General features: G+C 47.3%; 1 protein-coding gene across 2 annotated transcripts in view; it reads left to right on the top strand.

Moving 5' to 3' along the window:
* The window catches only part of JKAMP (JNK1/MAPK8 associated membrane protein), an 81,223-nt gene that overhangs the window by 35,120 nt on the left and 22,735 nt on the right, over nucleotides 1-23,368 (top strand). For both annotated transcript variants that reach the window (XM_069207024.1, XM_069207023.1), the window contains exon 4: nucleotides 8,833-9,039. In XM_069207024.1, the coding sequence (XP_069063125.1) occupies nucleotides 8,833-9,039 (207 nt within the window). The remainder of the gene's footprint in view (nucleotides 1-8,832; nucleotides 9,040-23,368) is intronic.

Here is a 23,368-nt window from a genome sequence, read left to right as displayed (position 1 = left end):
TCTGGTTGCACTCCGTCAGTGGTGTTGGGAAACCACCAACAAGCCTTGGTAAATGCAAGAAACGATGTAGACGGTTTTGCAAGGCTGAAGAGGACCAGCAAGGCCCAGGGCCTCAGTAGCTGAGAGTCACAGGAAGAGGAGGTAGCCCCCACAGGCAGCAGGCACAGGAGTCGCGATGAGGCCCACGCAGCACGCCTGGAAAGGAGTACCACGTCGCTAGAGCAGCAAGCAGGAGACTGCATTGCAAGTAAGACTGCTGGGGCTACAAGGAACCTTATGATCCCTTGGAGGAGGAGGAAACAAGCCTTGGCAGCTGCAAGAGTCTCAGTGCACAGGGGTACTATCCTGCATGGAGAGGCAAGGGCTTACTGTCTCCCAAGTTGGACAGCTGGGAGAGGGGACCAAGGAACCACTCCAGACCACCACCCGTGATGCAGGATCTACGCAGCTCCAGAGGAGAGAAGATCCACGGAGCCAGTCATTGTTCCAGTTGGTGCCTGCGGATGCAAGGGAGTGACTCTTTCACTCCAAGGGAGATTCCTTCTTGCTTCTTGTGCAGGCTGAAGACTCGTCGCCCTCAGAAGATGCACAGCTGAGGAAATGTTGCAGTTGCTGGAAGGAGCTGGAGAAACAATGTTGCAGAGCAGAGTTGTCGCTGTAGTTGCAGATTGTCGGTGGTTCCTGGAGGGTTCAGTTGCAGTTCCCGTGGCCAGAAGGTGAAGTAAACAATGCAGAGGAGTTCTGCTGGAATCTTACACCTCAAACCTGAGGACCCACCCATGAGAGAGACCCTAAATAGCCCAGGAAGGGGCATTGGTCACCTAGCAGAGTGACCACCTATCAGGAGAGGGCTGTGACGTCACCTGCCGGACCTTGCCACTCAGATGTTCCCAGAGGCCTCTGCCCTCCTTGGATTCAAGATGGCCACCTGGAAGAGCTCTGGTCACCGCCCCTGGGGTGGTGTTGGACAGGGGAGTAATGACTCACCTTTCCATTGTCCAGTTTCGCGCCAGAGCAGGGACTCGGGTCCCTAGACTAGTGAAAACTGGTTTCTGCAAGGAGGGCACCAAATGTGCCCTTCAAGGCATAATGGTGGCTTGGGGAGGCTACCCCTCCCAAACCACGTAACACCTATTTCCAAAGGGAGAGGGTGTTGCCTCTCTCTCCCAAGGGAAATCCTTTGTTCTGCCTGAACTGGTCAAGCAGCTGGAGGGCAGAAACCTGCCTAAGGGGTGGCAGCAGTGAGGGCTGCCTGGAAAACTCCAGAAAACTGGTAGGAGCAATACTGGGGGTCCTTTAAGGAGCCCCCAGAGTGCATGGAATCATACACCCAATACTGGCAACAGTATTGGGAGTATGATTCCAACATGTTTGATACCAAATATGCCTAGGTTCGGAGTTACCATTATGTAGCTGGATACAGGTAGTGCCCATTAAACTGGTAAAATGGCTTCCCTGCACTTACGAAGTCCAGTATAATGGAGCTGGAGTTCGTAAGGGCACCTCTGCTAATGCAGGGGTGCCCTCACACACAGGTACCTGCACCCTGCCCTCTGGGCTAGGAGGGCCTGCCATAGGGGTGACTTACAGTGACCTGGTGCAGTGACCTGTAGTGAAAGGGTGCATGCACCTTTTCATGCAGGCTGCAATGGCAGGCTTGCAGACCCATTTTGTATTGGCTCCCATGGGTGGCACAATACATGCTGCAGCCAGTGGGGAACCCCTGGTGCCCCAGTGCCCTGGGTACCGAATGCCATATACTAGGAACTTATATGAGGGCACCATTTTGTGGGGTGTGTAAAGTCCCAATCAACCAAATTTAGAGGGAGAGAGCACAGTCACTGGGGCCCTGGATAGCAGGATCCCAGTGAACACAGACAAAACATATTGCCATCAGGCAAAAAGTGGGGGTAACCATGCCAAAAGGAGGCATAAAGAACAAGTTACTTACTTTTGGTAACACATTTTCTAGGAAACACTATACCCTTACCTTTGAATTTCCCAGGCATCAGACAGGATCCGGAAACTTTTGCGTGAGCAATACCCCTGCGTGCCATCAGATGGCTTTGTTCTGTTCTGCGCGGCGGCGCCGAAAAGGACGTTGAGGTCACCTATATAGGCGCCACCCAAGCACGTGGAGGTCAGTTACTGTTCATGACTTTCCACGCCAGGAGCGCAGAGCCATGAAGTGAACTGATGAATGTGTGTCCAAACTAGAACCCTGAAAGAGACCATCCTTAACCCTAAAAATCTTTCCTTATAGCGGGGAGGCATGGGTGGGTGGAAAGAATCTGCAGCTAGATATAGTATCTACCAAATTATGCGTTATCAAAGGTAAGTAACTTTTTCACCTGATAGAGATTTCTAGCTGCAGATTCCTTAACTTTGAATAGATACCTAATCCATACCATCCTGGCAGTGGGTGTGGACAAATTTACCTAGATTAAGAATTCCTGCAGGACCAAATGGGCGAAATTCCTGTCAGCGGACCTGACTGTTTAGGCAGTAAATTTTGGCAAACATGTGCAGGGACGCCCATGTTGCTGCCTGGCAGATGTCCGGGACTGGAACTCCACAAGCGAATGCAGTGGTCGCAGCTTTTCCTCTCGTGGAATAGGCCCTGAAGCCCTCAGGAGGCTCCTTTTTAGCCAAAGATCTTGTTACAGAGAACAACCTAATGTGAAATAGTTAGTTTCTGTACTGCCTGACTTTTTTTTTTGCTTCTACATAGCCCAGAAAGAGTTGGTTGTCCACCCGGTGAATTCGCTGCTCATCTTTAGGGGGATTTCGAAGAGCATAAAAGGTGGGCAAGGTGACACACTGTCCAGAATGGAATGGGGTCCCCACTTTCGAGAGGAGAGGCCCTTGTGCGAAGTGCCACCTTGTCTGGTAATACAGTAAGATAGGGGGTTTGGATGATAAAGCCTGCAGCTCACTCACCCTCCGGGCAGATGTTATGGCCTTTAAGGAGGCTGTCTTGATAGTAAGCAGCTGGAGGGGACAATTGTGTAGTGTCTCGAAAGGAGCACACATTAGGTAAGTGAGAACCAAGTTCAGGTCCCACTGAGGCATGATGATGGGCGAAGGGGGAAACTTATGTATAAGCCCTTTCAGGAATAAAGAGGGTTGGTCAGGCAGCTGCAGGAAGGCAGACAGAGCAGAGGGAGAACCCTTAAGAATGTCAAGAGCAGAGCCCTGCTGGGCAAGGGTAAAAATGAAGAGACCAATATCAGAAATAGAAATAGAAACAGAGAGAGGATCAATAGACTTTTCCGTGCAATATTTGACATACTTTTGCTAATGGCAGGTGTATACTGTTTTTGTGTTCAGAGAACTTGCCAGGTGTTAAACCACCAGGGTTATGCCCTGCTGTTCCAGCCATGTCCAGAGAAGCAAGGCCTCTTGACAAAGGGTCCACAATCGCACCACACCCTGCTTGTTGCACTACCACATGGGAGGTGGTGGTGTCCGTGAACACTTGCACTAACTTCCCCTTGACAGAGGGAAGACATGCTTTCAGTGCTAGCTGAGTCAAACAAAGCTCCAGCAGGTTGATGTGGAATCTGGATTCTTCCCGAGACCAGAGTCCTCCTATCTCCACCTCTCACAAATGGCCACCCCATCCAAGGAGTGACGCATCTGTCACTACTGTCAGATCTGGTTGGGGAAGGAAGAGGAGGCTGCCTGTAACCCAATCGCAGTTCGTAAGCCACCACTGCAGGTCTCTTGCAGTTACATCTGAGATCTGGACCATGTCAGAGAGATTCCCCTGATGCTGCATCCACTGGAACTTCAGATCCCATTGCAGAGTCCACATATGCCATCTGGCATGATTCATTAAAAGGATGCAGAAAGCCATTAGGCCAAGCAGCCTTAGAGTCATTCTCACCGAAATCCAGGATGGAGGCGAAGTCATCGGTATCATAACCTGAATACCCTGGACTCGCTGCTCTGGAGGATAAGCCTGGAACTGCTCTTTGTTCAGAACAGCTTTCTTGAAGGGGAGCGTCTGAGAAGGAGTCATGTGTGACTTCGGCACATTTATAGTGAACCCCAGCAAATGCAGGAAGTCCGCCGTAGTCTGGAGGTGGGAAACAACAGCCTGGGTTGAGCTTGCCTTCAACAGCCACTCATTGAGGTAGGGCAGGACTGACACCCCTAACTCGCGCAGATGACCTGCGAACACTGCCATTACCTTGGTAAACACCCGAGGGGCATGAGTAAGGCCAAAGGGGAACACAATGAAGTGCAAGTAGGTGATATCTGTGGGCATGTAGGATGGGAATGTGAATATATGCATTTTGCAAGTACAACACTAGCAACCAGTCTCCTTGGTCTAGGGCAGACAAGACCTGAGCCAAAGTGAGCATCTTACATTTCTCCTTTTTGAGGAAGAGATTTACGGTTTGCAGGAATCGAATAGGGTGAAAACCTTTGTTATTTTGGGAATCAGAAAGTAGTGGGAATAATAACCATGGTCTACTTTTGATATTGGAACCCTTTCTATAGCTCCCTTGGACTGTCACTTCCTTTCGGAGCAGAGATAGATGATCCTGCACCAACTGTTCTTGAGTTGGCAGTAATTGGGGCTAGGAGAATGGAAAGGTAGGGAGTAGCCCCTCCGAATGATCTTCAACACTCATTTGCCCGATGTTATAGACTGCCAGTGGAGGAGATGATGTTGGATTCTTTCTCCAACTGGGCACCCATGGTCTTGCAGAACCAAACTAGGAGGGCTTAGAGGCTGCAGCTGCTGGGTGGTTGGTGGCAAAGACTTCTGGCTGCCACACCCACAGGGTCGGAATGCAATACATCAACGTGCTTGCACAGATTGGGAAGTTTGCACAGGACAGTGACTGGGATATAGTTGGTGCAGTGGCACGCCCCTTCCGTAGCCGCGAAAGGCAGACTGGGAGCGAGGTGTCACTGAGAGGCCCAAGGACTTAGCCCTAGCCTGTGAATCCTTGATGTTCTCCAGCGCCGAGTCTGTCTTTTCTCCAAAGAGACGAGTCCTTTTGAAGAGTATGTCCATGAGGTTGGCCTGGACATCACCCAAAAAGCTAGATGTTCTCAGCCAGGCATGGTGCCATAAGGCCACTGTCGATAAAATCGCTCTGCCCAGTGAGTCAGTCTTATCCAAACCACACCTAATGGTGAACTTTGCTGCAACCGCCCCGTCTTTGACTGCTTGGGAAAGAATGGCATGGTGTCGTCTGGAACCTGTGGCAGCACTTGTACAACCAACTCCTTTAGGGTATGGGAATAATGACCCAAAAGGCATGTGGTGTTCACTGACTGCAATGCCAGGCTGGCGGAAGAAAACATCTTCTTCCCAGCATCTTGGATTCTCTGTCCGGAGGAGCAGCAGGGAGCTCTCCAAGGGAAGTTGAGGATTGGACTACCAAGATCTCAGGGGTGGGGGTGTTGGCTAAGGAAACTAGGACCACCCGGGGCAGGGAGATGGCGATAGACAATTGTCCTGTTCACAGGAGCTCCTTTGCTGGACTTGGGCGAAGTTCCCAGTAGGACATCTGTAGGTGCTTCATTGAAGGGCAACAGGGGTTCAGATGAGGAAGCCCCAGGCTGAAGCACCTCAGTCAAGAGTTTATTGTTGACCATCACTGAGGGAAGTTTGAGGTCAAGGACCTCCGCTGTCCTCTTCACCACCATTACATAAGATGCTCCCTCTTCTGTAGCCACGGTGGGTGGAGATGGCAATCCAGTTTCTCGAGAGGTGTCCAATCCACTGGCATCTCCTAGCTTCTCATACCAGTCCAATTGAGTTGGGGTCTTTAATTGGTATTCTAAAGGGTCCGGTCCAGTGACCCCTCCCACTCTTCCACACATGCCTGGCTGCTTCAGAAAACACTCAGGCAATAACCTAGGACCAATGGGTCCTGCCGGCGCTGGAACCTGCCTTGAGCGATGCCGTTCCGCCTCAGTCGTCTGTGATCAGAATGGAACTGGCGCCGTCGATGTGTGCCGATGGCATCGGGAGCATCGGCGTCTGGACCGGCGCCGGAGAAGGTTGTGTTGGTACGACCGGTGCTGATCCAGATCCTAGATTGGATCCATAAGACCCTATCGGAGCCGAGGCCAAAGTCACTGGCGTGGAATTGATGGGGTCTCCTCCGACCCCACGGGGCCAGAAGGCTCTCCGAGGGGGTGGCCTAATGGAATATGCAGTACCTGGCCTCGTAAAAGTCCTTTACTTGAGCGAGGGTCCCGAGGGTCCCGGAAACAGAGGGAGCTGTGGAGTCTGATCTGGCGAGGGCTTCGCAGGACTGTGCCTGGAAACCCAGTGTTCCTCACTCGTCATGTCAGTCGACGGACAAGGTGAAGTCAAAGACTGTTTCAACTTCTTTTTTTCTTGTGCCTCTTCCCCAAGTGTCCCGAGGACCTAGAGTGAGAGGAAGAGGACTTGGGGCTCCTGGAGTAGTCCCGTGACCACCTTCTCGAGCAGGACCAAGACATCCTAGGAGTCTCGCTAACTGGAGTCGACCGCCGGGCTGCAAGTTTAGGGACTGCTTCAAAGTTTTCAGCACCATGGCCTGGCAGTCTGAACATGACTTTTGAGTCGTGCTCAAGACATCCTAGTACATCAAGTGCGGGTCTGTTACAGACATGAAGCGGTGACAGGCACCAAACGGCTTGAAAGCTGCCTTCCTGGAAGACATCCTTCGACACACTTCATAAAATAGCCCAAAAAAAGTTGAAAAAACCTGTCAAAAAGAGATAGAGGGAAAGCTCTTCTCCGAATCAGCGCTAACTGGTGCGGACAGAAAAGAACTGACGTCCGTGCGCCTGAGTGGTACCTCTGAAGGTGACTTTGATGTCACTTCTGGTGCCAGCCAGAACGAAGCCACCTGGTGGCACGCTGGGGTACTGCTCACACAAAAGTTTCCGGATCCTGGGTAATTGATAGGTAAGGAATCTGCAGATAGAAGTCTTTGTCAGATTCATTGTTCAGGGCATTATGCATAGCCTTTGAAGCTGCAATCAGACCCAAACTTAAATCCCTGACCCCCCACTGCAGACACTGTGCAGTGGGGCAAGGAGCTATCTTATGAGAACTGTTGCCAGCCAAAAAATCTTGACCTGACAATGGCCAGATAGTTTTGAGATGATGGCCCCTAAAGGTTTAGCATCCTCAAGCAAGGAAGTTAGGGTAGTATCTTAATCCTACTGTCAATTAGCTTCCTATGTTGATCGCTAAAAAAATTACAGTGGATGACAATTTTTTCCTTTTAGGCATTGGGTAACACCCTATTCTTTTGTATAGCAACTTGGGGTACGGGGAGTTTTGTAACTAGGACTTGACTAGCCCAGTATTACACCCTGGTGCTGCTGACAAATCAGAGCAGATCATACCATCTTGATAATCTGTTGTATTTGGACTCGCAAGTCTGTCCCATTGACTAGCTGTGTGTATACAGTGTTGATTGTAACCCAGGAGATTACAGAATGCAACAAATACACAAACTCTTTCCTAGATACTTTCCCCACCAATCCCTTCCATTGTTTAATCTGAAATCATGGTTCCTAAACTTCTGTTCACAGTACAGTTTCAGAGAGCAAAGTAGAAATTCGAGGTGCTGCTAAAAGGATTTCACCAAAAAGCAGCTGAAAAGCAAATGGATTCATCTCTGCTTTTTAGATTTGGATAAGAATCTTTACTTTGGAGAACTTGCATCTTGGTTGAATCCTAAAATTGAGCTCAGCATTTCTCATTGCCATTATTTCTGCCAAGTAGGTCAGTGAGCTTAGAATCTCGACGTTCAAACAACCATAAATTGTTTATCACTGAGAATACGCTGTTTTCCTTCTTTCGTTTTGAAGGTTTTATCAGGTTTTACGTAACGTGAAAACAGTCCAACTGATTTTCCAACCAAGCATTCTTGAATGCCTAGCTGTTACGACCTTGTTAAATACTAATGTGGAGAAGATTCTTAAAGAATCAACCACTCTAGTTTCTTCAGTTATAGTCTGGGCGAATTACCATTTGTAAAAGAAAAAAGGAAGGAACATTGATAGTTTCCTGTAAATAGTCTTGTGCATCTTTCACATTTACTAAAGGCTTTTGTCAATTTCACCCGAGCCACTACCGCATAAATCAACACAAACAAAGTTTTCATTTTTGCCTTCCTATAAATCTTTTAACTATGTATGTACTAGCACATGCAGTTTAAATGCTTCAAGGATGTAATGCGTTTGAAATATCCTTGCATTAGATCTGTGGTAAGACTGATTTCCTCCATGAATGCAATCAGATTAACAACCATTTTAATTGAGTAGATGTTACAATAGTAGGCAGCTCCTACGACCCTTGAAGAGGGGCATAAACACAGTCATTTCAGAGAAATATCTGCTCTGATAAAAGGTCCAGAGATGATATTGCCTTTGCAGTCTTGTCCAGGATAGATTATTCTCTGGCACACCTCCTTTCGTGTCTGACAAATAGCCATATGAGTAGCTACCAGAAAGGGTTCCATGGCATTTGATATTTCTGCCCGTCTGTTGCTGCAGATTTGCCCATTCCTGGCCAGGTTTCAAGTAGAGGGGTGATACTGATCAAATACTGCTGATGGTCGAAGTAGATCCTGGTATAAGGTGTGTCATATGAACGGGGGCAACAGCCAAAGACTGAAAAAATGGATGATGAAAGCAAATTAAAATGTTAATCAGATTTATCCAATTTTATCTTTCATGTTGCAACAGTGGAATCTTCTTTTGCATTGTGATGTTAATCCACTTGTACCCCCATGCACATCTACACTTTATTTGAGGTGAATGTTCGTTTCATCCATAATCATATTTTCTTTTCCCCTGCAGTTCCAGTGCATTGTTCCAGCATGCCACTGCTTTATTTGAATGTAGTGTTGCTGCCATAGTTACTTTGCTTGTCAGTGATCCAGTGGGGAGACTGAACATCCAATCCTGCAGAGTAAAGATGTTGTCTGATTGGTATACAATGCTCTACAATCCAAGCCCTGATTACATCACCACTGTGCACTGCACTCAAGAAGCTGTCTATCCGTTGTAAGTAGCTTATGATTCTCCTTACAAAATCCTACTAAAAATGCATAAATCTAAATTAAGTTGTTAAATGTACTGTGTGTGTTAAGTTTGTTTGTTTACCAGTGGTGAGTCATTTCCCTTTTGCAGGGCTAAATGCAAGTGTACTGAAGTACACTTTAACCTAGTTGACATTTCTTAGTAGCTATAAAATAAGAACTTTGGTCAAGGAATTGAATCCCTATTTTTCTGAAGCATGCTCTCTTTAAGGGAAGAGGAGAGTATATAATCCATATAAGAGCTCAAAATATAACAAAATAACTGGTTTAACAGTATTCTGTGTTGAGTGTCATTTGTTTAGTTAAATTAATGCCAAGATATGTATGTGTCAGATGTACCATACTGTTAGCCATACAATGTGAGTAATGGCCTGGATTTCTACCATTTACTTCTTCTGTACAAATCGTATTACGTTTGCCTAAACAGCCCATCTTTCCTCTTCGGTTGATCAGTGTTGAGATTCCTGCATGTGGCATAATTTCGTTGTTCTAGCATTCTGAATTGCCATCACATCCACAAAGCCATAACCTTGTGCTAGCTAGGAGTATTTTGTTGTGTTATGAGTACATTAAACCTAAGATCAATCCCATCTTCGGTACCACCTGAAGGTTTTGAGAAGTGACAAATGTAATGGTTTCTGGTGGCTACTGATGGTAATGGATGAATTATTCCTTCTTAATGAACAGGACTGAGTTTTAGTCCTTGCTGGGTCCACAAGAAGAGGCTAGGTCTATACCAAGAGGACAACTTTCACAGACAACCTTTGCTGTTGCAACAAGGTTGCAGAAGTAGTTTGCCTACACCAAAGACAAGTACCTTCTCACTACAGGCAAAAGGTTTTGCAACCAAGATCCATTTTCTTGCATTTATTGTGAAGAGATTTACTCATTATAGTTATTAGCAATGATGACCTAAGCACTGTCACTTAAAAACATTAAGAATTTAAATCAACATGCACTTTTTTGGTTTGTGTATTGCGTTTTATTACTTTGTGATTTATTTTTAAGCCAAAGGCTTTGAACATTGCAGTTGTATGCCTATTTCATTTACTTACTCAAGGGGTGTTAAGAGAAAGGTTGATGAATTTATCATCTTCTGTTTAACAAAAATGAAATAACACATGTATCTCAATGTTTATAGTCCATATATGATAGCCCATATTGCATTGTCAGAACACCAGCATCCATCTTTCGAGCTGAAAAGAATCACATTTGCTTAGGCCTCAGTGTACCCTAATTGTGCTCATGTCTCAGTGAAAAACATTGCATTTGTTTTTACTGTAACCCTCCATGGCATTACACCATTCACTGTCTATTTAGTAGTGCGTATCTATCTGTTTTGGGGGAGAACCATCAAAGATAAGAAGATGTCTTGAACATTCCTCTATCCTTATTCCATCACTAATATTGGGTTATTTATCTAATTATAGGTCGAAAAAAGTAATCAGTGGCTTACTGCAAAGTTCTGCAGACAATACAAAATGCCATGCAGATAGTCTTTTGCTGTTCTCGTGTATATCACAGAGCCTTTTGTACGTACTTAATTAGTCAGAAATCGATTTCAGTAATTGGAATCTTCCACCTTCCTCTTGTTGTATTGTCCAAAATGTATGTATAAGTAGTAGGAGCACACCCATGAGTGCACCTCTCTTTCCCGCTCTGCACGAGAGACTCGTTTAGTGCACTGTTTATGGTCGCATGATTATACCACAGTATACAGTTGAAGCTTTTGGATGAGCAGATGTCATGGAGCAATAATAATGTATGTCCATAGTTTGTCTGTTTGCTCTACAGACTCGTATTGGTCCATAAAGCTATATAAACATTGATAAATTAAGTGGAATCCAAACAATCCTATCTGCTGCTGAAATTCGTTTAGCCTGGCAGTATTTTTGGGAGCATATTGTCAAGTCTTGTTCGAGTTACTCAGTGTGAATATAATTATCCTCAACCAGGGTGCGTTTTCTCCTCTTAAAGAAACTGACTTTTCTTGTTTTAAACTGTAGACAAAGCCTTAATACAGTCTGAGACAAAGGTCCTGGAGAAGTAATAAGCTGTTTAGGGCAGACATCTAAAGTAGTCTAATCTTGTTGATGTGGACAGGGCCACTCAGTGGTAGTTGTGTCCTGTAAAATGGCAACTTAATGGCACAGGCTCTGTTGCATTTGTCCTCGGCATTCAGCACTACTGACCACAGTGACTATGTTTAATGGTGGACTTACTGATAGCAGATATGTTGCTTCATTTGACAAAGAGGGCCCAGAGACTAAGATTGTAATCCTTCCATTCCTGAATTAGGTGAGCAACTACTGACAAATTAAACTGTTTCAAAGCCAAAATGATATAATCAGGCTCTGTTTAAGGTCAGCCGCTGTTGTCTGGATTGCCTTTTCAGTCAGAAGGCTGTAACTCTCTCAGTCATAACTCTAGGTTTAAATTGATTAACATATCTGTACGAAAGTAGTTTTTTATCATTATTTCCTTGGCTCTTGTTGTACATGTTATTGCCAGCTTCATAATCTCATTGCCTCTGTGGTCCCTAAAAATGTACGTTGCAAAGCATTGTATTTCAATCTTATTAGTGCCTCATGATGAGGCTCAATGGATCAAAAATGCTGCCCCTAGGCTGCTTCACAGCTATATAAATATCCCAATTGTTGCCTGTTTGGAAAAACAATGAAAATGAGATGGAGAGAAAAGTAAAATGAGAACAAGTTAGTCAAACAAGAGGCAGATTGGCAACTTCTATCAGGGGTGTACCCACTCCTCTTTTGTGACACAAGTCCTTTCTACAGGAAATCATTGCACATTCTTCTTGGTCAGATTAACAGAATCATGGCACCTGGCGATTGTGTTTGGACCCAACATATAGCCCTGTCCCTCAAATGGCTTCTCCTCAGAACTGGACTGTACAGCATGAACTGCAGCGCCAGTGAGTCTCCTTAATTGGCACAGGAATGCCAAGATGCTAAACCCTTTTCTTGCTTTCTCATTGCAGCACAAGCTGTGCCACTCTGAGGCTCGATAATGGTAAAAATGCATCTAGGGTTTGCCTGTGTTTTCTGTAAGAGAAAGTGCAACCTAGCAGTCCATGCTGGGGTGTCCGGCAAATGTTTCATACTCTTGTGTTGTGGTTTCATTCAATTCTGAGTGGCGTCATCCTCGCCGGAGGTGATGTGTGTGGTGCTTATATAGGCTCCACCCCAATGCGCTGACATCAGTTTCTTTTCGCAACATTCCACACCAGGAGCGGGGGGGCCACAAAGAACACTCATCATTGGTGTGTAAAACTAGAGTCTTGAAAGGGGGGAAAACCCTGTGCCTAGAAATCTGTTTGGAGAGCGGATGAGTGGGTTGGTAAGGAATCTGTGGCTAAATAGAGTCTCTACCAGCTAAGACGTTACCAAAGATAAGTGACTTGTTCATCTGATAGATACTTATAGCTGCAGATTGCTCACCTTAGAATAGATACACAAGCAATACTTACCTGAAGGTTGGTCTGCGAAACAATTTCACACCCAAAAAATCCTGCAGGACCGAATGGGCAAAGTTTTCATCCTGATGGGCCTGACTATCCAGGCAGTAGTGCTTTGTGAATGTGTGCAGAAAAGCCAACGTTTCTGCCTGGTAGATGTCCTAATGCAGTGGTCGCAGCCTTTGCTCTGGTAGAATGAGCATGCAAACCCTCAGCGGGTTGCTTCTTGGTCAGTCCACAGCAGATTGTAATACAGAGCACGATCCATCAGGGAGATGATCCGTTCCTCCACAGACTTCCCTTTCTTGGCTCTGACATATCCCAAGAAGAGTTGGTCGTCCACCCAGAGCTCTTTTGTGTGATCAAGTTAGAACTATAATGCTCTTTTTGGATCCAGTCGGAGTCACTCCTCTTCTTTGGAGGGATGCAGCTGAGGCAAAAAGGGAGGCAAAGTGATGGAGTGTCCTACTGAAAGGGAGTGACCACCTTCGGAAGGAAGCCTTACTGTGAAGAACAAGCTTATCCAGGAAGATGTTGAGGTATGAAAGGTTAGGTTATGAAGACTGGAGCTCACTGACCCTCCAGACAAATGTTATGGCCACCAAAAAGGCAGTTTTGATGGTAAGGAGCCTGATAGGACAGTTGTGTAGCAGCTCAAAGGGAGCGCACATGAGAAAGGTGAGTATTACATTTATGTACTACTAAGGCATGATAAAGGGTAAAGGAGGGACGTGTTGTAGACCTTCCAAAAACCTATGTACGTATAAAAGGGGATTTGAACAAGGATTGCTTGATCTAGCAACTGCAAAAATGAAGTGATGGCAGAAAGTTAGGCTTTTAAGGTGTCCAAAGCAGGGCCCTCTTGGGCAAAAGAAAGAATAAACAGAAGTACCTGAGAGAGGAGAGTAGAAAGGGGGTCAGCCTGTTTTTCTGAACATCCTTTCACAAACTAGCTCCAATGGCAGGCGTATACCATCTTGGTGGAGGGACGTCTGGCTGCCCAGATGACATGACAGACGTTGGGCAGAAGGTCGATAGTTGTGAACTGTCGCTGCTTAATCTCCACACATGAAGGCGTAGCTTTGACAGGTTTGAGTTGAGAACCTTTCCCTGTTCCTGGGGCAGAAGCTCATCCCAAAGGGGCAGCCTGATTGAGGGACCGGTGGCCATGCTCAACAGCTTAGGATACTAAACTCTCTGAGCCCAGTCCAGAGCCACAAGTATGACTTGGGCCCGGTCATTTCTGATCTTCTTGTGAACTCTGGGCAGGAGTGGTCTTGGCAGAAAGGCAAATAGGAGACCTGAACTCCACTTGGGACAAAAAGCATCTCTAAGCAAGAGCTGCTTTGAAAACTCCAGCGTGCAAAATCACGGACATTGCACGTTCTCAGCAGTGGTGGACAGATCTAACCACAGCTTTCCTCACTGCTAAAAAAAGACCTTGCACCACCACCAGATAGAGATGCCATTTGTGATCTGCGAGGTATCTGCAAGTGAGTTTGTCCACCCTGGCATTCAGAGAGCCCAAAGGGGTTTGAACCACCAGTGTTATGCCCTGATGTTCCAGCCATGGCCAGAGACGCAGGAACTCTTGACAAAGGGTCCATGAACTCATCCCTCTCTGCTTGTTGCAGTACCACATGGTGGCAGAATTGTCTGTGGACCCCTGCAGCAGCTTTCCCTTGATGAAGGGTACAAAGGCTTTCAATGCCAGCCAAATCGCTCAGAGCTCCAGTAAATTGATGTGCAGTCCCTTTTCTGCCAAAGACCAGAGGTCTCAGATTTCCACCTCTCCCAGATGTCCACCCCATCCCAGGAGTGACTCATCTGTCATTACTGTCAGACCTGGTTGGGGTAGGGAGAGGCGTCTGCCGCTGACCTAATTGCAGTTCATTAACCAGCACTGCACATCTTTTGCAGCACTTTCTGAGATCTGGACCATGTTGGAGAGATTTCCTTGATGCTGCTCCCACTGGAACTTCAGGTCCCACCGTAGATCCCGCATATACCAGTAGGCATGTGTCACAAGCAGGATGCAGGAGGCCATGAGGCCCAGCAGCCTAAAAGTCAGTTTCACTGAAGTCCAGGATAGATGCTGAAATATCCGTATCATATCCTGAATCCTGGACTCACCGTTGGGGAGGATAAGCCCAAAACTGTACCATCTCCAGAACAGCTCAGATGAAGGGTAGCATCTGAGAGCGAGTCATGTGTGACTTTTGGCACATTGATAGTGAACCCCCTGCGAGCGTAGGAGGTCTGCCGTATTCTGGAGATGGGAGATTACTGTGTGGGATGAGCCTGCCTTCAACAGCCAGTTGCTGAGATAGGTGAAGACTGGCACCCTTGTGCAGAAGAGCTGTTACCACCACCATTACCTTGGTGAACACCCGAGGGTTGCTGGTAAAGCCAAAAGGGAGCACAGTAAACAAAGTGCTTGTGGCCCACCGTAAACTGCAGATAATATCTGTGGGCAGGCAGGATGGGAATTTGGAAGTATGTGTCCTGCAAGTCCAACGCTACCACCCATCCTTCCGGGTCGAGATCAGACAAAAATTGAGTGAGCGCCAGCATTTTGAATTTCTCCTTTTTTTGGAAGAAATTCAGAGGGCGCAGGTCTAGTATAGGACAAAGGCCTCAGTCCTTCTTGGGCACCAGAAAGTATCACAAATAACAACTACAATCTACTTCTAATGTCAGCACCCTCTCTGTGACTCCCTTGGCCAAGAGAACCGTCACTTCCTGTCAGAGTAAGGAGAGATGGTCCTCCGTCAGTCTGTCGCAAGTTGGTGGCATGGGTGGATGGGTGGTCATGAAGGGGAGGGAGTAGCCCCTTTGGACAATCTGGAGAACCCAGCGGTTGGATGTGATCAACCTCCAGTGATGCAGGTGATGGCGTTTCCTGCCTCCCACTGGTTGCCCATGCTGTTCAGAGGGCATACTAAAGAGTCTTGGAGGCTGTGGATGCTGGGGGGGGAGGGGGGGGGGGGTGGACTGGCCTGACCTCTGGATGCCCAATCCATGGGCTCTGTGGGTACCACGTCTTCGGCCACACAGAGGCTGGAGAGCTGCCATGCCATGGTGGTTGGGCTAGTAGAGACATGGCTGGAAGCCCCTTCTGTGGCCATGAAAGGAGTGAAAGGCGGACTGGGGTTGGCGAGTGGCCATGGAAAGGCCCAACGACCTGACCATAGCTCTGCAATCCTTGAGGCGCTCCAGCGCTGAGTCATTCTTGGACGTCCCCTGAAAATGCAGACATCTTCAGCCAGGCACAGTGCTATAAGGCCACTGACGAAATCAGCTCTGCCTAGCTTGTCGGTCATGTCCAGCCCACATCAGATGATGAACTTAGCTGCGTATCTCCCATCAGCAATAGCTTTGGAGAGTATGGCCCAGGCCTCCTCTTGGACCACAGATGGCACCTGTGCAAATGAATCCCAGAGTGAATGAGATTAACGGCCCAAAGGGCACCCAGTGTTCACTGACTGCAGTGCCAGACTGGCAGAAGAAAGCATTTTCTTGCCCAATGTGTACATCCTTTTGGATTCCCTGTCCAGTAGGGTGGTAGGGTATGCACCAGGATTTACTCAAGAAATGGAGGCTTGGACTACCATGCTGTCTGGGATAGGGTGTTGAGTGAGGAAATTGGGGTCCCCTGAGGTGGGACGATGACAGTGGGCAGTTGTCCTGTTCACATGAGCCCCTGACCAGGGCTTGGACCAAGCCCGGAGCAGGACATCTCTGAGGGCTTCATTAAACGGGAGAAGAGGTTCTGAGGAGGTAACTCCCTGCCTGAGCACCTCTGTATAGACATCAGTCTTTTTTTTTTCTTTCCAACTTTATCATTTTCAAAATAATATACAGCAATGCAAGCAAGGCAAAATAAATCTTGTGGGAATGGATGTGCAGTGCAATGGAACACAGGTATATCCTTTGATAGTAAAATCATGACAGAAATGCTAATCATACAAATATGCTGATGGATAACAGGAACATAAACAGTAGCTCAAAACGAATGCCCTCAAGTACATCCAGGCACAGCTTTCAAAATGAGAGCGAGGCCACATGTGTATCATACATCTGTGAGGTGTTGAGAGTTTGGGGGAGTGGCATAAAATATGTGCAGATAATCCCTCAACGGCCGCCAGATATTCTTAATTCTAGATGTTGGGGGCTGTAGCGAAGCCTATCCTTCGCTAGTATTATCGCAATATGTAAGGCTTGTTAGCCAGTTCGTAGTGATGCGCGCACACACTTGGTGCCCCAAAGAAGTTCTATCTCACGTTTGGCCAATAAGAGCGTGATAGCAGTGAAGCGTCTTATAGGTTTGGGTATGTCTCCCATGTATCCCAAGAGGGCCATTAGCAGATCAGGATGGAGTGCCAAGCCCACCATCTGTGATAACCGTCCAAACTCATTGCACCAAAAGCAACTGATGGCACGCCATTGTCATATGCGCAAAGTCAGCAAGGGGCACACAGCATTTGAGGCAGGTGGGGGAACGGGAAGGATCAATACAGGCTATGGCACTTGTAATATACGCTCTTTGCAGGAATTTAAAGTGTATTAATTTGTGGCAGTGGTTAAAAGACACAAATCGACTTTGGGCGCAGCACTCTACCCACATTTTCTCAGATAGAGGTTGCTCCAAGTCTGCCTCCCAGGCTTCGAGTTTTGCATCTGAGACAGGGAGGGTGGCACTGCATGCTTGATAGAGTTTGGAAGCAAGACACGCCCCAGAGCCTGCCATGATGACCATAGTTAGAGGGGTAAAATCCACTCTCATAAGGGAGGGTAAGAATTTCCCATTGAATGTAGGGGTGTCGATCTGCTCACACAAGCCAAATGAGCAAGCTGCGAAATGTAGCAAAAAAGGAGTTTGTGAGCAGTATGGGAATGTTTAAAAAGAGGTAAAATAATTGTGGGAGAACCACCATTTTAATGAGAGAAATTTGGCCCGCCATGGACAGCAGGAGTCTCACCCGTCGATCTATTTGGGTGATAAGCCTCTCAATAGCAGGTCCATAGTGATGACGTATAACCTGCTTCCTATCCCTGTGGATATGTATACCGAGGTATTTTGAAGATTCACTGTACCATTTCAGGGGGTATTCCGTTTGAGGTGGTGTGGTGCTATCAGTGAGTGGGCAGAGCTCCTATTTACCCCAGTTTATGTGCAGCCCTGAGAAAGTGGTATTATTTCATCCAACATGGGTTTGAGGTTGGTTTCAGGGCAGTGAATGTATAACAGAATGTCATCTGCATAGAGTGAAATGAGAAGAGGTCCGCTGGTGAACTGTAAGCCCCTATGAATGTGCCCTTCCTGTAGGTGATGTACCAGAGGGTCATTGCTGCAATAAAGAGTATGGGGGATAGCAGACATTCCTGTTGACTACCCTGTTCCATGGGAAAAGAGGGAGAGAACGTTCCGTTCAGGTGCACAGTAGCTGTAGTTTGGGTATATAACACAGAGATCAGGACCATATACCCTCTTGGGAACCCAAGTTTGCGGAGGACAGCGTAAAGAAAAGGGAACTCCAGGAAGTCGAACGCCTTTTCAGCATCTAGTAGCGCAGGCTGTGGGAAGAACTCTGGTGTCAATATTCTCTGCATACGTAGATACAAGGTGTGGCGTTAGTACTTTCTTGTATGTCTTGTAAAATATTCTGGTGAACCCATCCAGTCCAGGAGCGTGAGCCCCTTCCAAAGCATCCATTGCCTGCATGACTTCCTCCGTGGTAAAGCGCTCACTAAGGAATTGCTGTTGGGCTATAGTCAACCACACCATTGATATCTCCTCAAGATATTGAAGCAGTGCAGTGTGGGATGGAGTTGGATGGGCTGCATAGAAGTGTGAGTAGTATTTAAAGAATTCTGGCTGGACCTCAGTAGTGCCAACTGCATGGCTGCTGTCCTCCCTTATAATTTCTCATTTATATGCAGCGGAGTAAGGTGGGCGGAGGAGCTTGGCTAACGTGCGCCGTGGATGCTCACGTTCCCATATTTTCAAGTCCTTGCGTTATTACCCATGTAGTTTGCCTCTCTTTACGCTAGTTTGTTGAATTCTTCTATGAGGGTTTTACGCTGGTGTAAGTGGGACTTACCCATGTAGTTTGCATCTCTAAAAGCTAGTTTGTTGAATTCATCTATGAGGGTTTTACGCTGGTGTAAGTGGGATTTACCCATGGAGTCTGCCTCTCTTTACGCTAGTTTGTTGAATTCATCTATGAGGGTTTTATGCTGGTGTAAGTAGGATTTGACATTCTGCGTCACAGTTTTGCCATGAATTTCCCATTTCCACCCGGGTGAGGCTGTGGCGGATGTCACGCAGCACACCTGAGTGCTTAGATATGCAGATGCCCCTGGTGAATGCCTTGAACGCGTCCCATGAGATCACTTGAGTAGTTACAGAGGCCTCATTTAATTGAACATACTCTACAATGGCTTCCTTCAGTTCGGTGCAAAATAGCACATCGTGCAGTGCCATGTCAGGGAACTGCCAGGTCCTCACGGTAGTCCCATTTGCAGGGACATTCAGTGTGACCTGCACTGGTGAGTGATCTGATAATGTATGGAGGAGGTGCTGACTAGTAGTGACCCATTGAGTGGTCTGGCTGGTTAAGAGCCACTAATCAATGCATGTCCAGGTGCAGTGAGGTGCCGAATAAAAGTTGTAGGCCTGTGTATCGATGTTATAGAGTCTCCAGGGGTCGTGTAATGTATACCTTTCACAGATAGTTCTTAGGACCCTGAGGGATCGGGGTTTAGTGGCCAGAGCATTAGCAGTAATGTCCACCGCAGGATCTAGTGCCATATTGAGATTGCTACCCTAGAAGAATGTGGTCTGCCTCAAAGTGAACAATGTGAGAGTGTAGGTTGTGAAAAAAATCAGCTGCGTCAACATTTGGAACGTAAACATTTACCAGTAATACTTTGAGACTTGCGAGCACTCCCGCAACCATTACGTACCTGCCCTCTCTGTCTGAGTAGGATGATCGGAAGTGGAATGGGAGGCTCTTGTGCACCAAGACACATACCCCTAAGAATATGTGCTGTATTTGGCAAAGTAATCGTTTGGGCCCCAAGTGGATGCAAAGGAGTGTGTGGTGCCTGCGTGAAGGTGAGTCTCATGCAGGAAAACTACTTGTACATTGTGTCTAATCAGGTATTTTAGTACTTGCTTGCCTTTGCAGGGATTATTGAGGCCGCATCTGTTCCATAACATGAAGGAAATGTCCAGTGTATGTCTCCTGATATTTGCATTATCTGTCACGTGTGTAGGGCGTCATGTCATTGCAAATTGAAGGGGATGGGAAAGAGCCAGCGTTGCATTAAAATAGAAGTAATAGAACATCCAACCAAGTCAAAATGTAACTCCTCCCTACCCCACCCACACCTGGAAAAAAACTACCAGGTGAATCCCATGTAGCCCAGTTTGGGAACAACTTGATAGAATATAACTTGGTATCAACCATGAGGGCGCAGCCATGCTATGAGTGTTGCACATTGGAATGGTAGTAATCAGTCCGTAAAGGTTAGAAACAATGATAAGGGGTCTAGAGCAGCAGACATTGCTAGTGTTATATAAGCATAGTATAGTCTCGCCTGAACACTGCAATGCATAATTTCACAAGCACAAACGATGACAGTGCGCCCTTTCCACTACAAAAGTTGAGGTGAAATTTTGACGGCCTAACAGCTCTGCAAGCAGCCCCTCCACGAACAGGTCCATCTGGCCAGTGTTTGTGAATCCTGCTATTCTTGAATTCGTTACCCTGTGCCTCCAAGTCCGCAATCTTTAGAGCAGCTGTTTTCAACCTGTTCTCCACTTATTCCAGCCACTTTAGAAGCTTTGCCGTTCCATCTCCTGGCGTTGAAATGCTCTGTGCCCTCGAGGCAGGTCTGCTGTTTGTCAAGCCAGGTCCCTGGGCAGCCAAGGAGTCAAATCTGGTGTCAATGCCACGGAATCCAGCTCGTAATTAAGCCACGATGTCCTCAGCAGCCATCGTTTGCGCCCTCAGAGGGCCCCTGGTGGTTCCATTTTGCGGGCGCAGGGGGTGGCAGTGTTCATGTCACCCGGTGTGTGCTTCTCAAATGGTAGCCTACGCTGTTTAAGGTCACCGAACACCATATTGGTGGTAAAATGAGGAGCACAGACCACCCCCAGAGCCGCACACTGTGTCTATGGACTGCTGCAGCGCTATTTATGAGCAGGGTAGTGTATAGTTCAGAATGCGGGAGTTCTACCACAGTGCAAGTGGAAAGTGAGCAACGTAGTGGCGAGACAGGAGATACCCGGAATATAAGCCCCAGCCGTTGCACAGTTTGCTAGGGTGGCGGGCTGATTTCCCTGTCGTTCAAAGTTTTGTGTTCTGATATTGGCAATCCTCCACGTGTTCTGAGGTTGTGGCATGTGCTGCGCTAGTGCATCAATAGTGATAATGGCGGGGGAGTGGGTTTAGTCTCTGCCTCAACAAGGCAATGTCTGAAAATCAGCTTGTGCTTGTTTATGAGGTGTCCCCAGGGCCTGGGAGCCACGAATCCACCTCTGTGTAGGCCTTCTACCTTCCAGTTCGCCGCTCTCTTGCAATCCTCCACTCAGGTGTGCGAATGTCTAAGGCCTCCCTCAGAGGGTCGCGTGCAGGGCTAACCGCGGCCAGCGCCTCCGGGAGGATCCAGCCAGATCGCGTGGCATGGAAATTCCTCTGTGCATCCATATTTAGGCCCCAGATGTGGCCATCGTTCTTCTGAGGATGGATGGGGAGGGGAGAGTGGAACCAGCAGTCAGTGAACGTGGGCAGCAGGCTGCGCGCCTCAGGCTCACCCCAGCCCCTGTCACCTCAGGATCTCCGAGGCAAGCCGAGTGAGAGCTGGCAGCAGCCAGCGCAGTGTCCACCCAAACAAAGATAGATTATTGACGGCTCCCTCCCGGCTTGTCCACCCTCAGGTGATAGCTGGCGGATGTCCCCACTGCTTGTGCGTCCTGATTCATTCCATTTGGATGGAGAATCCGGGAGTCGTCTGAGGAGCTTCACTGCCGAGTGGCCATCATGGTCAGTTTGTCCACGTCACCCAATAGACGTTAGTCTTGACTGCCACTGAGGGAAGGCTAAGGACCATGGCCGCCCTCCTTACCCCCATAGCAAATGAGGCTCCCTCCTCCAAAGCCACAGAAGAGAGAACAAGCCAGTGTGTGTGGAGGTGTCCAGTCCATTGACATCCGCCATATCCTTGCACCTGCTCATATTGGGTTCTTGGGGCTGCTATTCTGCAGGGTCTATTGGGCCCTCCTAATCTTTCCCAAGTCCCAGCCCATAGGAATAGGCCTCAGGCTTCAGCCTGGTGGAAATGGCTCCCCATCAGGCTCTGCATCAGAGTTTGGGATAAGAATGGAGACCACACTGCCTGCGATGGAAGTGTCAACAGCGAGACCGACACAAGAAAAGACCAAGGTGGCTCAACAGGAGCTGGTCCGGATCCATCTGTGGATTCAAGGGGCCAGACTGATGCTGAGGGCAGACCCACCGGTGGGGAACCAGTAGGGGCCCCTACCAAACCTACAGGCCTGAAGGCATTCCAAATGGTATGGGCCGCCCAAATAAGAGATGAATGGCTTCATAGAACTCTGTGTTGGGCAGGGGTTGCTCTGGCTTTCGGAAACTCAGGGAGGCGTAGAGATGGCACAGGCTCAGCCGCAGAGCCAGGCCTTGAGTGACAACACTCTCTCATCTCATCAGATGACTTTGGACTTTGTCTTCTTACTCTTCTTCTTCTTGTGGGACTTACCAAAGTGGGATGACTGCGACGAAGATCGAGGACTCTGCGACCGATCCTGGGACCTTCCTTTCGACTGGGATCGAGACCCTCGCAGTGTCACAAGAAGAAATTTGACAGATTGCTCCCTCAAGGCAATGGGGTGCATGGCATGTCCATCAGTGCAGGTCTTGGCATCATGGTCACAGAGGCAGGTGAGATGCGGCTCGTCACTGACATTGCCGGTGACAGGTGCCGCAGGTTGAATTCAGCCTTTCTCATTGGGATCCCTGCCACAACAGGACACAAGTCTCAAAAAACCTTCACAAAAATTAAAAAAAGACAGTCAGAAAATGACTGGGGGGTAGCTCTCACCAGATCTGCTTTGACTGGCATGGAATGAAAATAACTGATGTCCGTGTGCTGGGTTAGCACCTATATAGGCACTCGGCCTGTCACTTACACTGCAGACGCTGCCCCACAAAGCTGAATGACATTACCTACTGCCACGCAGGGATACTGCTCACAAAACAATTCTGGATCCAGTCTTATGCTAGGAGATAATTCTAAGGAAAGGAATCTGCAGCTAGAAGTCTCTATCAGATAATAAAATGCTTAATTTCTCATCTGCAATTGCTTTTTTTCAATAGCTAGAAGATTTCCTGATTAATTCTATGAATTAGAAAACCATTTGAAGTCTAAGATGTTTCCAAATAGATTGCACCTTTTTTTAAAATCAGAAGTCCTCTTAAAGAGTCTCTGTTGAATAATTTGCTGAGATGCGTGGTCATTGCATTTCTGCAAAACATCTGCCCCTTGATTCTAGCTTATGGTTAGCCAAAGTCCAGGGGCTGCTGTATGGTTGAAAATTTCTCTTCTCTGTTCTAAATAAATTTTTGCTACAACTAAGGATTGTGTAGAAATCCATAGACCAGTGGAGTATACAACACCAGTTCCTACGTGATATTATAAAGAATCACAAATATATTAATAAAGCCAGGTGATGAGCCGTGAGAAGAAAATTTAAAATAGAAAAAGCCTAATATATTAATAAAATCATAGTCTG

This window comes from Pleurodeles waltl, chromosome 9, assembly GCF_031143425.1.
Source record: "Pleurodeles waltl isolate 20211129_DDA chromosome 9, aPleWal1.hap1.20221129, whole genome shotgun sequence".
NCBI classification, from domain to species: Eukaryota; Metazoa; Chordata; class Amphibia; order Caudata; family Salamandridae; genus Pleurodeles; species Pleurodeles waltl.
This window is presented reverse-complemented; position numbering and strand designations above follow the sequence as displayed.